This window comes from Notolepis coatsorum (genome assembly GCF_963971535.1).
Source record: "Notolepis coatsorum genome assembly, chromosome: 1".
Classification (NCBI taxonomy): Eukaryota; Metazoa; Chordata; class Actinopteri; order Aulopiformes; family Paralepididae; genus Notolepis; species Notolepis coatsorum.
Window position 1 is genome coordinate 126,298,217 of NC_140165.1, and position 14,566 is coordinate 126,312,782.

The 14,566-nt window shown below is 42.6% G+C and overlaps 1 protein-coding gene across 1 annotated transcript; it reads left to right on the top strand.

The window, feature by feature from the left end:
- Nucleotides 1-3,799: 3,799 nt before the first annotated feature.
- il12b2 (interleukin 12B 2) lies at nt 3,800-13,890 on the top strand (the record flags this gene model as incomplete). The annotated part of the gene is made up of 5 exons (XM_084307316.1): nt 3,800-3,881; nt 9,141-9,246; nt 9,812-9,996; nt 12,629-12,774; nt 13,592-13,890. The coding sequence occupies 5 exons, from the start codon at nt 3,800-3,802 to the stop codon at nt 13,709-13,711; spliced, it is 639 nt and encodes a 212-aa protein (XP_084163442.1). The 3' UTR covers nt 13,712-13,890.
- Between the last annotated feature and the right edge of the window lie 676 nt (nt 13,891-14,566).

The window sequence follows — 14,566 nt, forward strand, 5'->3', positions numbered from 1 at the left end:
GGTACTGCTTCATGTACCAGTAATCTCAACACCATTGGAAATTAGGGAAAGCCTCAACGATTCATTCAAGAATAAATAAAGGTTTGAAAACAAATTAAATAACTTCAGGAAAACTATTTTCCTCTCTCTCTCTCTCTCTCTCTCTCTCTCTCTCTCTCTCTCTCTCTCTCTCTCTCTCTCTCTCTCTCTCTCTCTCTCTCTCTCTCTCTCTCTCTCTCTCTCTCTCTCTCTGTTTGTGTTTGTGTGTGGTCATGTTGGTGTGAAGTCAGTTTATCAAAGAGAGATCTTTAATGGTTAGTGACTACAGTCGTGACGTGGGGTATGTGGTTGCTAAGCTCTTTAGTTTAGGAAAGCCCTGAGATGTGGGACAATCCCCCAACTCGCACCCTGAACCTGTATCCCCCACCCCCTTGCACATTCACTTGAAACACACATACGTATTATACAAATTTGAAATGCAAAAACACTGTTGAGGAAATGCATTCATATTGTGGGACTATGAATGGTCTTTTATTTTTTCTACTGTACCGGCGTAGTTTCCCAGGGTGTGAATCAGCCTGCATTATAGATATTAATGGTAAAAAAAAGGTCATAATTCATAATTCAGTGAAAGTCAGATTAAAAGTTCTTGTGTTTTGGAGAGTTGGTCTGACCACACACACACACACACACACACACACACACACACACACACACACACACACACACACACACACACACACACACACATACACACACACACACACACACACACACATGCAGATTACTCACACTTACACATACTGTGATTATGAGAAGTTCGCGCCGACCAAAGTACGGAGAAGCGATTTTTCAGACCCCGCTCCACCCACTCATCCTCTGCCCACATGCGATACTGGGATGATGTATGTGTGTGTGGGTACAGCGGCTATCCACAGCATACACCAAGAATATAAAAAGGCCAACTTTCAGAGAATGAGTCTACATCAGGATCACTGAGCCAGAACATCTGCCAAAGACTTCACAGAGGCACATCAAGAATTACAGCGAGACCTCGTCTGAATGGTAAAGACAATTACAACTACTTTTACGTTTACTGGTTAACTTACCTTTGTTTAGTTATACTTTGACTCTATAATGACATTTTCCTCTTTTTATTATCCTGTGTTGATCCTCATTCAGTGTAATCTGTTATCATGGTAAAGAGTCATTATCAGGTTATTTGTGTATTTTCCAAAGTAACTGTGGTATATTCTAATCACAATACCTAAGGTTATTTACAGCACAATGAGGTTGTTATCTGGAAGGAGGGACAAGATCATAAGTGATAGAATGGTCTCCTCATCTGACTTCCAATATCGCCAGCAAGGAATAAAGGTGCAGTCCAGACCACAGAGTTCGAATTCAAACTCATGTATTTATTTGCAGAGAGGCCAAAAGGTGGATAATGCATCAGTTACATACAGGAATTATTCATCATTTTTCATAAGACATGATTGTACAAAAGGATTGATGCGGTTTACATAATCATATAGCCCAGTCACGGTGGCTCTTCACATCAAGACAGTTTTGCACATAAAAGAAGATGTTTATCAATGGAATAGGGCGGCTACGTGGCGTAGTGGGCAAGGCGCTCGCCACGAAATGCTGGAGACGCTGGGCTCGTCAGTTCGAGCCCAGCGCTCCACATTTGCTTTCAGTTTAGCTGGTCGTCCGTACTAATACACATTGGCCGTATTAGGGGGTGGGAAACTGATGGGTGGGGATCGGGCGTTGTGGACAGCGACTCCTACAGGTCGGTTGGTGCGCCTGCGCAGTAGAATCAGGAAGTGTCGGGGGCAGCGTGAGCCTCCCACGCGTTACTCCTCGCCACTGAGAGATCGGGCTGCGCAGGTGAAAAGATGCGACTGCTGTTACCTCAAGTACCGGAGGGGACTTGTGCTATGTATGACTTAGTCCATATTGCAGCCGGCTTGTGGGAGGCAAGAAACAGCGTCCGTGACAGGGGAGGGTTGAATTGGATGATAAGAAATTGGGATGGGAGAAAAATATAGAAAATGGGAGAAAAAAGTGGATCAAAATTTTTTTTATCAATGGAATAGAGAATAGTCTGAGCATTTCACATGAGTAAAACCTGGTCAACAGATCGGAATCTGTACATACAATAATGGGTCCATGATTCTACTCACATGAAACGGCAGAAAGCATTCTCTGTGGCAGCGGTGGAGACCAGCATGACCCCCTGGGGATGGGTGCGTCTTGGCTGGCCTCCTGAATTAACACTGTTTCTGTCTTAAATACTCTGATTTCCCACCAATACGTTTGGTCCAACTGGTGGTCTTCTGGGGGCGGTCCCCCCTCCCCCTGGTTTCCTCGTCAGTGTTCCTCCAGCATCAGAGGGGGGGCCCATGGCCCCCGTCGGTGTGGCCTCTTGATGAGCACAGAGGCTTAACTCTAAAACCTTTTCTATATTTGTATGGTTAATGTAATAAGTTACATATATATTCAGCATTTATCCAATGAGGAGTCCATATTTTAATACCAGATTTCCTATATAAAGTATACTGAATTAATAGTTCCTTGGTCTTAGATTCTAGCAAGCTTTACAACCAGAGTGAAATAGCTTTATTATTTAACCAGTTTGACATTCATCAATGGTATTCAACTCTTCTTTGTAAGTTACCTTTTACATTGATATGGTTTAGTTTCCTACAGACTTAAGGCATTATTTGACCTGTGTGTCTTGTTTCACAGAGGCATATCAGCTTCATTTAGCCTCTTGTTCTGTGGTTCAACCGTCACCCCCTAGAAGGTGTTTCTTGTTCGTGGGGGGTTTGGAATGGCTGTGTCCTAAATACAGTTGAGTAAACAGTCTTACCCTGAGGGGGGTTGCCTGAAAGCTCCCCAGAATGTCACACAACACTGACCATTTGCATCTTCTTTGTTTTAGCCTCCATGTAATGCTACAGTTCAATATTAAAGCATTATTTTGAATGAACTATTATAACAGATATTTTCAGTTTCAGGGTTGATCTAACAGTCTGCTCAAGTCAATATACCATATAACCTATTTATTAAATTTGTACACACTCTTTGGTCAATACCACCCCACTAGGGTTTATGGGTAACGTAGTCCAACAATATGATCGCTGTGAATGATAATTTCTTAAAGATCTTACTTGTCCTGCTGGTGAGTGGCCACTACAAGCCCATCAAAATGTGCTTTGATTGTAGACAGGATATCAATTATTGCTACCGGTGCGTGAAATGCATAATTATTCATGAATTTCTCTCTTCCTCTCCCTCTCTCTCTTACTTTCTCTCAGATGACTCTGTCACCATGGGTTATCATGTTCCTCTTCATCAATCTGCCAGGAGCATATGGACTCACGTCATTTCCTGAAAAATGTAGGTTTTATGTGCTTTATACTTTGTTCTTTTCATTTTTCAACTTCTTGAGCTGTATTGACAATGACATAAATGTTCTACATTTAGTTTATCCTGCTATTAATGATGTGTGTGTGTGTGTGTGTGTGTGTGTGTGTGTGTGTGTGTGTGTGTGTGTGTGTGTGTGTGTGTGTGTGTGTGTGTGTGTGTGTGTGTGTGTGTGTGTGTGTGTGTGTGTGTGTGTGTGTGTGTGTGTGTGTGTGTGTGTGTGTGTGTGTGTGTGTGTGTGTGTGTGTGTGTGTGTGTGTGTGGGTCTGATGTTCCGGTTAACTGGAAGTTTCAGGCTCTGGGTTATGAAGCGGAGCCTGCGGTGCAAAGCGTCTATATCACACTGGATGGTCGTAATCTGAATGTGAGGAACGTGGAAGACGACATGATAGGAAACTACAGCTGTTGGAATGGAGAAGACAAATATCTGCAGTCTACTTACTTGCTAGTTGCAGATACATCCTCAGGTAGGATTTATTATGATTGTATTAGTATTAGTATTGTTATGATTATCATTATTATTATTACTACTGTATTCTTTGTTATTGTTTATTATTATTATTATTATTATTATTATTATTATTATTATTATTATTATTATTATTATTATTATTATTATTATTATTGTTATTGTTATAGTTATAGTTATAGTTATAGTTATAGTTATTATTATTATTATTATTATTATTATTATTATTATTATTATTATTATTATTATTATTATTATTATTGTTATTGTTATTGTTGTTGTTGTTGTTGTTGTTGTTGTTGTTGTTATTTTATTATTATATAAATATATATATTTTAAATATTTTACCATATTAAATGAGAAAGTCACTCTATGATCTTGACAATCCAATCCAATGAATTTTGTGAACTTCAATTCTCTCAAGTAAGAATGAAACAGGTAATATAAGGTCTGGAGCTGCTCCATAGACAATGAATGGGAGACTGATTTTGTGGACCCACGGAATCTTTGTTTCAGGTTTTTATACTCAAATGACCCTCTGTGTTCTCAGTGTCACCTTTGCCATCTTACCCAATTCATTGTCTATGGAGCGGCTCCAGACTTTATACTTGATGACATCGCAGGTTTGAGTTTTAGCACTCTGGCTTTTGGATTATGGATAGACTTGTTCTCACTAATATCTTTCAACTATCTTAGACCGTAGGAATAACATGTACAGTATGAATTCTTAAATTGGGTGTAGTTCCCCTTTAACACATTCGGGGCCAGACCCGAGATATCTCGGGTTAACTCGCCATGCGCTGGGCACCAAACCCGAGAAATCTCGGGTTTTAATCGTTATTTCTTTTATTAGCTATATCCATAAATGTTTCATCCATCCAGCCTGATGTTATCATTGGTCATCATTGGTCTGAGCTCGCAAAGGGCAAATACCGCCGCCTAACGCCTCCCGGCCGGTATTGCACATCATTGGAATCCCTCTGGCTGGGGCTGTGCATCGATCTAAGAAGTCCGGTCCAGGTTTTACTTCTCTGGCAAGAGTAACGTTTATAACACATGGACTGGGGACACTCGGAGCAGCGTGGATTATGTGTTTTGGACATATAACGTTGGATCAATAAACGCGATCAATATTTGGAATGGCGATCAGGAATTGGATGACTCTTTTTGCAGTACATCAAAAAGATGTATCTTGGGTTAATCCGATGTTTCTTTCACTGCCATTGGAGCGTGCATGTGTGCGGTTCGCGCCGACCAAAGTACGGAGAAGCGATTTTTCAGACCCCGCTTCTGTTCGTGCATGATGACACATATAATATCGATAATCTAGCGTTTATTTGAAAACTATTCATAAATCAAGCGACAAATGGCACGATTTCTAAGGAAATACATTGAAGCTCGATTTGCTGGAGTTTATTGAGATTAGACAGAACGCTCTAGAAATATATTCATATTCACCACGGTATAAAATGAAAATGTATGTATGAAAAAATTATCTGTTTTGGGCATGTTGACCGGAAGCAACTCACTGACAATCAACGTGTTAATTAGATCCATAGCTATAATATTTCATATATTTTAAGCACTTGCAAGTAAAGCTATCCCTACATTGGATAAAGCACTGGCGCTGACGGGCCATCAGCGCCCTCTGCTGTTGGCCCCCAATGAGTTATGGTGCACTAACTAGATTTTGAAGTGAGGACTGTGTAGAGTCATCATGGTTATATTATCATATAGCTTACGCTCTGCTCGTAGTGGAACTTATCCCTTTCAATCTAATTCTGAATAAAATTTCTCCACATGTACACACCCATCCGCCTGGCCACACCCACATGCGCTCCTCTACATAAGTGGGGACGTGGCCATACTAACAGCTCCTTTCTGTTACGCTCCAGAGACTGTGCTAGACAAAAATAGATAAGTATAAAATAAGTATAGCAAGTATAAAATAGAAGTCAAGTACGTAGACACAAGTGTTCAGTATGTACATATATACAATATTCAATGCAGAGTAGAAGTAACTGAGTTACCATACAATATACTATACAATATAATAATATGCAATATACTATACAGTGCAAAGCAGAAATGGGATGAGGTACAATTTACAGTAAGGTGTAATGAGGTATGGGTTGTAGTGCAAATTCTTGTTTAGGTGTTCTAAAGTGGGTGAAGTGGGTGCTGCAGTGAGTTGTTTGCTTAACACTTTGAGTGCCAGCGACGTGTTATGTCGTTATTTCATGCCCCCCGTTGAGTGCAGACGACGCAAATTGTTTTTATTAGCGATCTGAATTCATATTTCATCAACCGAGTCTCCCGTTGGTAGAGCAGCCCCTCTAGGAGCTCCGATGGGAAAATACCGCCCCCAATCGTCTATCCCTGTGTAACTGCAGGCCATTCGATTACACTTTGCGAGATGGAAAGCAGCCTGGAATATATATTTACAGCAGCCAATAATCAATCAATAAACGCGATCGATATTTGGAATGGCGATCAGGAATTGGAATAATCTTTTTGGAGAACATCTGATCTAAGGTAAGTAGTCTATGTTACCAGTTTCAGGATAATCAGAGCTGTTTTCACTGAGATAACAGCGTGTCCCGTATATGTGTGTGTGTGTGTGTGCTGTTGAGGAAATAAGAGAATCGATTTCTCAGCTCGCTTCTATAGCGTGCATAAGTACACATATACTATCGATAATCTAGCGTTTATTTGAAAACGATTCATAAATAGGCAGACAAATGACAACGTGTCTAGTGTATTCGAGAATATTCCAATAAATGCCGTTTATGACAGAATCTTTCTATTTTCCTGACATTTTTGAGAAAACAATAGCTTTTCGAAATGCTATAAAAAGGATATGAACCGATTAAAAAACAATCCGTTTTGACAATGTTGACTGCAAACAAGTCATTGATAAGCGACGGGCAGATTAGACACATAGCCATAATTTAAAACATAGATTATGCGTTTTTAACGCTATCATTGAAGTGGGTGGCGGCATTCAAAGGGGTAAAAAGGAAAACACGGCCGGCACTGAAAGTGTTAAGAGAGTAGGACAGTTTCAATTGTTCTGGTCGCTATATATATGTGTGCTTAGCATGAAGAAGACTGTGTTCTTCCTGCAATAGTAAGAGTGAACTTTACCTTTTTTATCTGAGGGGGTTGTGTGTATTCTGTTACGTTTGGGAAACATGGCATCGAGTCCACAACCTGGTTAGAGTGTTTGCCTACAGAAGTATTCATATATGTAGCTTGTACCGAGGTCTCTGACCCTCTCTTTAAACGGCCACCAGGCACGGTGCATTCATGTTCTGACCGTCTTGGTGGCGCCCTCTGTGATGTTTTAGATCGACATGCGTACCTACTCCCCTCTTAGGACTGGGGATGGCGGCGTGATTAGGACACGGGACTGGTTCTGGTCGCGCCTGACCAGGTCAGTTAACCCGTTGTCCGCCGGGGCGCAGATCTGCTGCTCTGGTACCCTGAAGGACTTGTGCTTTTTCGGGGGGGGGAATGCCAGGTTGGCCCGGGCGTTGCAGGGTTTGATGTTATGGAGGTGTTTGTGGTTTATGTCACTGCGTGTTATCCTTCACTGTTGCTTGGTCCATATTGTGTTGTACCTTGCGCTGTGCTAAGGCGCCTGGTCCTTCTCCATTCTTTTTCGCCCCTCTCTTCCCCTGCTTGGCAGGGCTGGGAGGGGGCTGTCGAGGTGGTTCTTTTGTACCCCTCTGGCATCCCTGTGTACGTCCAGGTCTGCCGGGCCCAGGTCCGGACTCGTTATCGTCGACCTGTTGGCCTGGGTTAACCCCTTCTTGAGTACTGAAACACTTGTACTGCTGTATAGCCGGTGTATACCCGCAGTTGTGTTTCAGAGTTTTTTCTTGAGGGGATTATGGGAACAACCGCCTCCTGTTAAACTAAACATAGGGAGGTGGTTGGATCCCCGGTGTGTTGGTAGCGGAGTCGACTCTCGGGTTAGGCCGGGCTTGACTCTGCCTCGGCCTCTCTAGGGGGCCAGGGTGCTGTTCTCAGCAGACCCCTTAGGCGCCTGTCTAGTCTGCAGTGCTCCGGGCACAGGTCGAGTTATGCTTTTGACCTGTTGCCTGGATTGAGGGATCAACCTCTTTGGGGGTTGTCTCCCCGGTGCGCTGCCTGGTCCCACTGTGTTGTGGGGGTGTAGCCTCTTTGGAGTGCTTTAGGGCGGCGTGCTGTAGGGGGGAAGGGCCTGCTCTTGGATGGGCCCTGTCCGATAGGCTGGCGATGTGGGGGGTGGTGTCACTAGTGACCGTCTGGTGGGGTCTCGATGCTGCGGCATCTGTGGCCTCACCAGGCCCCCTTTCCGGGGGGTCCTGACCCTCAGGCTGTTCCTGGGGCTGGGTCCTCCTTCGCGCTCCGCTGCTACGGCCTTGCCACAGGGTTGGGTTCTTGACCTTGACCCAGTGTTATTAGGGATTGTAGCAGGTTTTTTTCCCCTTCCCGTTCGTTCCCTGGTGGCTTGTGGGATGCGCACCTATGTAGTCGCAGGTTCTTCTGTGTGAAGGTAAGTCCCACGATATGCTCACCCTGTGCGTTTGAGTTGCTAAACCCTCTTCGCACAGTCGGATCCGATTCCCTCCCGTCCTCCTCTAGGGGGGACTGGGGGCTTGGGTCCTCCCCGGTTCTGATGGTTGTGGAGGGCCTCAGCGGGTACATTTGTCAAGCTTCCGCTCTGCTCAGCTCCTGTGTTCCACTACGAGCAGAGCGTAAGCTATACGATAATATAACATACGGTTATCCTATAACCATAGTTATATGAGTATAGCGAGCGCTCTGCTCGGACTCACTGAGGACCCCGTGGTCTTCGCCTTCGGTGGTGAAAGACTTGGGAAGGAGCTGTTAGTATGGCCACGTCCCCACTTATGTAGAGGAGCGGATGTGGGTGTGGCCAGGCGTGTACATGTGGAGAAATTTTATTCAGAATTAGATTGAAAGGGATAAGTTCAACTACGAGCAGAGTGCTCGCTATACTCATATAACTATGGTTATAGGATAACCGTATGTCCTCATTCGACACGGCCCAGCCAACGAGTGCTAATTATAATGATAAAACTATGTGCTTATTTCACAAAATCTTTTGTGGTTGAGGTTACACTGGCCTCTCCCAAAACCTCTCCAGCTGATTGTTTAGACTTGTTCCTCAAAACAAAAAATGCCATATGTCAAGTCTAAAAGCTTTCATGTAACTTGACATTGTTTACATTTCGCTTCTTTATAGAACTCCCCCCAATAAGCTGTCGGGCAAAGTCGTACAACTGCAACTTCAGATGTAACTGGGCTCATAGTGAATTCACGGCTGTACGCCTCGGACTGGGCCCTGAATGGTAAGCCATCATAGAGAGAAAAGACGATAGACAAACTCCAAAAGCCAGTGTCCATTGAAAAGAGGCAATTGATCTATCTCAATCTTATCTTCCCTCGGAAAGCACCCGTTGTGATTGGAGGATCAAGAAAAGAGGGCTGGGTTTGAGATAGGTCCGCCATTGTTGTTTGGTGCATAATGACAGATAAACAGACAGACAGAAACATTTAAAGACATAGAGACTACAGTTGTCCCCTCAATCATAGATGGTTAGTTGATTAATCAGTTGGTTTGGTCCTACTCTTACTTTTACCTTGTTAGACAATTTTTCTATGTTATATTGGTTATTTTCTGAAAGATGGTAAGCATTCTCTGATAAGCACTAGATTTGAAGAGGCATGCTTGCTTGTTGATTAAATTAACTGATTGATTAATTGACAAAGTCCTGTGACTATTAATCAAAGTCGACAAAGAAGTTCTTTAGTCAAGGACAGCTCTAAAGACAAACACAGGTTGTAAAGAAAGATGGGCAACTCTCAACAACTCCATATCTTACACACCGTCCACTGTCCTGTATGTGTCTCCAGTGCCAGTGAAGATACAGCGGCTTGCAAATGGGTGAGCAGTACCGGCCACTTTCCAGGAAGCTTTCAGCTTGATCACACCCTCTCACCCTTCGGAGAGGAAAACACCATGCTTGAGGTCACAGGTCAAGCCATCATCCAGGAGACCTTCTACAGCATGTCCAAGAGATTCTTTCTCAGAGACATCGGTATGTCTAGCAAGAATGGGTAACTCTATATCAGTAAGCTGCTATAGGCAACAGCCTGCACTCTATAATAGGACATTTAAGAAACAGATGAATACTGAATGAAAAAGACTTCTGCACATTTAGATCCATGCAGCACTTTTTTGGGGTGACAGTGGCTCAGGAGGTAGAGCAGTCGTCTGGCAATCCGGAGGTTGCCGGTTTGATTCCCGCTCCTCCCGGGCAGCGTGTCGATGTGTCCTTGAGCAAGCCAAATGAGAGTCCGCGCTGGCAGGTGAAAAGATGTGACAGGCTGCCTCCACATGTATCGGAGGGGACATGTGATGCAAAGGCTTCTATCCTCCCTACAACCGGCCAGTGGGGGGCATATGCGAGCAACGATCAGGACAGGGGAGGGAGAATTGACACGAGAGGTAAATTGGGATGGGGAGAAAAATCACAGAAAAAGGAGGAGAAAAAGTAGATAAAATAAAAAAGAAAGCTACGTGTCGGTATTCATCAGATTCTACAGGCGAATAGTGGTCGAGCTGACGTTGTTGAATAACTTAGTTGCGGTGTCATGCGATTTCTAGTGCCACCAAGTCAAATATAAACACTTCCCAAAGAAAATGTTGCATATGCGACCATTTTACTCACAGACTAAAGCCATGAATTAAGGTCCTGAATAAGCCAGCAGGCCACGAAATATTTTGCCATATATTCACAAACGTATATCAATTCATCGTCAGCTTCATTTGTTGTTTTCTTTGCCTATTTACTTAATCTAGCACATGTCTTATAGCTAAAGCCAGAGGATGAGCAACATTGCAGGCCTCACCACAACAAGCATAGCATGGCCAAGAACCTTTCATAGAACGTTGTCTTTGGCGTGTCTTTGTCTTTGAGTAATCTTTAAAGATAGATCATTTGGACAGCATGTTATTGTGATGTAAGGTTATCTCCTTGAGGGCATAACATAAAGAGGGAAGCTGAAGTGTATTTGCTTTAACATAGAGAAAACGTGGTCACGACACGTGGTCTCTTCCACCAGTTCTGCAACAGCACTACGGCTGAGACGCTCTCTCCAGTCTGGTCTCCCTCACTTCACTAGATGGCCTCACTAGATGTCTTACGAGATAGTGAGATGGGCTGTAAGCGAGTTTGAAGGGCCGTAAGTGTCTGTAGAGATGCAGCATTGAGTAAATGAGCAATCAACTGCTTAAATATCAGGAATGTACATTTTAATATTGTAAACTAAATATTTTCTCAATTTTTAATGTCATAACTAGCCCAATTGTTAGCCTAGCTTTACCTTGTTGTCTTTAAATCATCAGCAACGGTATAATACGTCATCATCAGGCCAAAATATAACAGAAATCCCTTTAATAAAAAAAATAAAAAAAAAGATCCACTGAATTTATTTAAAATGTATTATGTTTCTATGACCCTAAACATCACAAACCTGTTAAATACAATAAGCCTCCTCTACTTTTACTGGTATAAGCAATTTTATGTGTCACTCCGTTCATTTCATATACTCCCAGGTCTGTTTATTTTCCCAGATCTGGTGATAGAAGTAGCTAGGGAGTTTCATGTTTCGGTTCCTCCTCGTTTCTGAGTTAGTGATATTGCCGGTCATATGGGTGCTTTGCATGTGGGGGAAAATAGTATACATCATACAGTAGATAACAGAAATGAATAAGGCATTCATATCCCTCCCCTGTATTGTATAAGAGTGTATATTATGTGTTCTTTCATAGCGGGGTCTACACTGCATGTACAGCTCTCTGCTCCACTGCAGGTTTAGTATCGGTAGATCATTTTGATAAAGGTAGAAAAAAGATTAAAAGAAAGAAAAAGCCTTTCAACGAGTTGCCCTTTTGATATTGTCATCAATTATGACATCATCACTCTCGGTCATTTCATTTCATTTTTCATTTCATTTTTGTTCATGGCAATGCACAGCTTCACAAAAGCACAACAGCATAATTTTATAATAAAAGCACCTCCCAATTTGCACATTCCATGAGCGAAAAGGAGCAGGGAAAAGAAAATCTTATTTTGCCTGCCCCTTACTCTAAACAATAAATGAACAATATAAATAGATCGTCTGTCAATTACACATATTTAACAAGCAATATTTACAAAAAAAAAGCTATTACCCCTCAACTTCATAATGTCTAATTGTTCTTTCTTTATACATTTTCTTGAATTGAAAGATATTAGTACAACTCTTTAAATCATTCTGTAGAGAATGCCACAGTTTTACACCACCTACTGAAATACACATCTGCTTTAATGCAGTCAGTGCATACACGCTTAAAATGACATTTCCTTCTATGGTTCTGAACTAAAAACAAACGTCTGCAAATACTCTGCGTTTTGCCTAATAGAGGGTTCCATCATTTCTTTACCAAACTTTGAGATACAGTACATGTTACGATTGATTGTCTCCTTCAAATCAACCTACCTATCAATTGGTCCTGAGCTGGAGATATTTCATTGCACCAATACGCTTCACTGTCTGGTATCAAAGATCCTTGTGTCCAAAGAGCACCTGACTTTTTAACATAAGAGGCTGAGTAGCATTCCAGCCTCCACTGTTGTCTGATGGTGATTTGCTGACAGGTTGACCTGTGCTTGTTTCCCTCTACAGTTCGGCCTGACAGCCCCAGTACAGTGAGCTATCGAGAGGAGGGTGAGAAGCTGAGAGTGACCATAGATCCGGCATCCAGCTGGTCCACACCTCACAGCTACTTTAATCTGGAACATGAGATAGAATACGAGTACAAAGACGGCAAGGTATGACACGCACACACACACACACACACGCACGCACGCACACACACACACACACACACACACACACACACACACACACACACACGCACGCACACACACACGCACGCACACACACACACACACACGCACGCACACACGCACGCACGCACGCACGCACGCACACACACACACACACACGCACACATGCACGCACACATGCACGCACACACACACACCCACACGCACACACGCACACACGCCCACACGCACACACGCACGCACACGCCCACACGCACACACGCACACACTGATACTCAAAGCTAAAAAATATCCACAATGTTTAAAGGGGCACTTCATCAAAAAACAATGCTGATTTATTTTGCACATAATCTCACACACGTTTTTCACACATTCATTTAATTTGACAGTTATTGAGAGTAAATGAGTTTGAATGTGGTGCTCATTGGGGACATTGCATCTTTGTGTTGTGTTAATTACAGCTCAAAGAAATGATAATGTAGCGGTCCCTATAAGACATCGACATCATTTTATGGTGCTGTAATTAACACAACATAACGATCTGATGTCCCCCCCGCCCCACGACACCAGTGGTGGCCATTTTCAAACTAATTTACTCTCAATAACTGATTTCAAGAACTCAAACTAAACGAATGTGTGACAAATTAATTACAATGTTTACAGTTTTTGGATGTGTGTGTGAGATTGTGTGCAAAATAAATCAGCATTGTTATTTATATTTTTGGTGAAGTGCCCCTTTAACAATGTCCATCCTCATCTCATTTCGTCCGTCTTTCTCTTTCTTTCTCTCTCACTGTAGATAGAGCGGAAAACATCCCATCTCATTCCAAAGGAAATCACCAAGATGAGGGTACGCTCCAGAGACTCTCTGGTGCTCTCCCCGTGGAGCCAGTGGACACCCTGGGAAAATATGATATAACTGAGAATATTCAAACCTAACCTGCTCCCCTTTCATACCCGTATGAAAATGTACTTTAGTTCAACTATAGCATTCCTATGTTTTGTTTTGTTTGTTTGTACACACAAATCACTATAGAAATACTATGGTGAATCACTACCCCGATCATCAAGCCAGTGTAGCTAGTGTAATTCACGATGAGGACGTCCAGACTGTTGAATCGTACAAATACCTGGGAACTGTGTTTGATTGTAAACTGAAATTCAACCTAAATACAGAGTCTATTGTTAAAAAAGGTCAGCAGAGGATCTACCTACTGAGAAAGCTGAACTCTTTTAATGTTAGTGCAAAGATCCTGAGCACTTTTTATAGTTATTTTATTGAAAGCCTCCTAACTTTTTCTTTTATCTGCTGGTTCAGTGGCCTGTCCATCAAAGATAGGAACAGCCTACAGTATATTGTGAAAGTGTGCTCCAAAATAATTGGAGTAAAACAGAGAGACCTATGTTCTCTCTGGACGGACCAGGTGGTCAAGAAGGGGACGAGCATCACAAATCAACCCCTCCATGCTCTGTCTCAGCGGTTTTCACTGTTGCCTTCTGGCCGCCGTTATGACGTCCCACCAAGTAGGACCAACCGCTACGCCAAATCTTTTGTCCCCTCGGCTATCAGACTTTTAAACACAGACAGTAGTCATTTTAAGTAGCCTTTTGCACTTGGTTGTCTGTTTTTACTTTTACTTTTATTGCTGGATTGTATCACATGGAGTGTTTCTCTTTTTATTTGCCGTGCTGTCGTTGAGATGTTTTGTTGTTTGTTTGTCTTTGTTGCTTGTAAGCTGCAAATATGAATTGCCCCACGCGGGACCAATAAAGT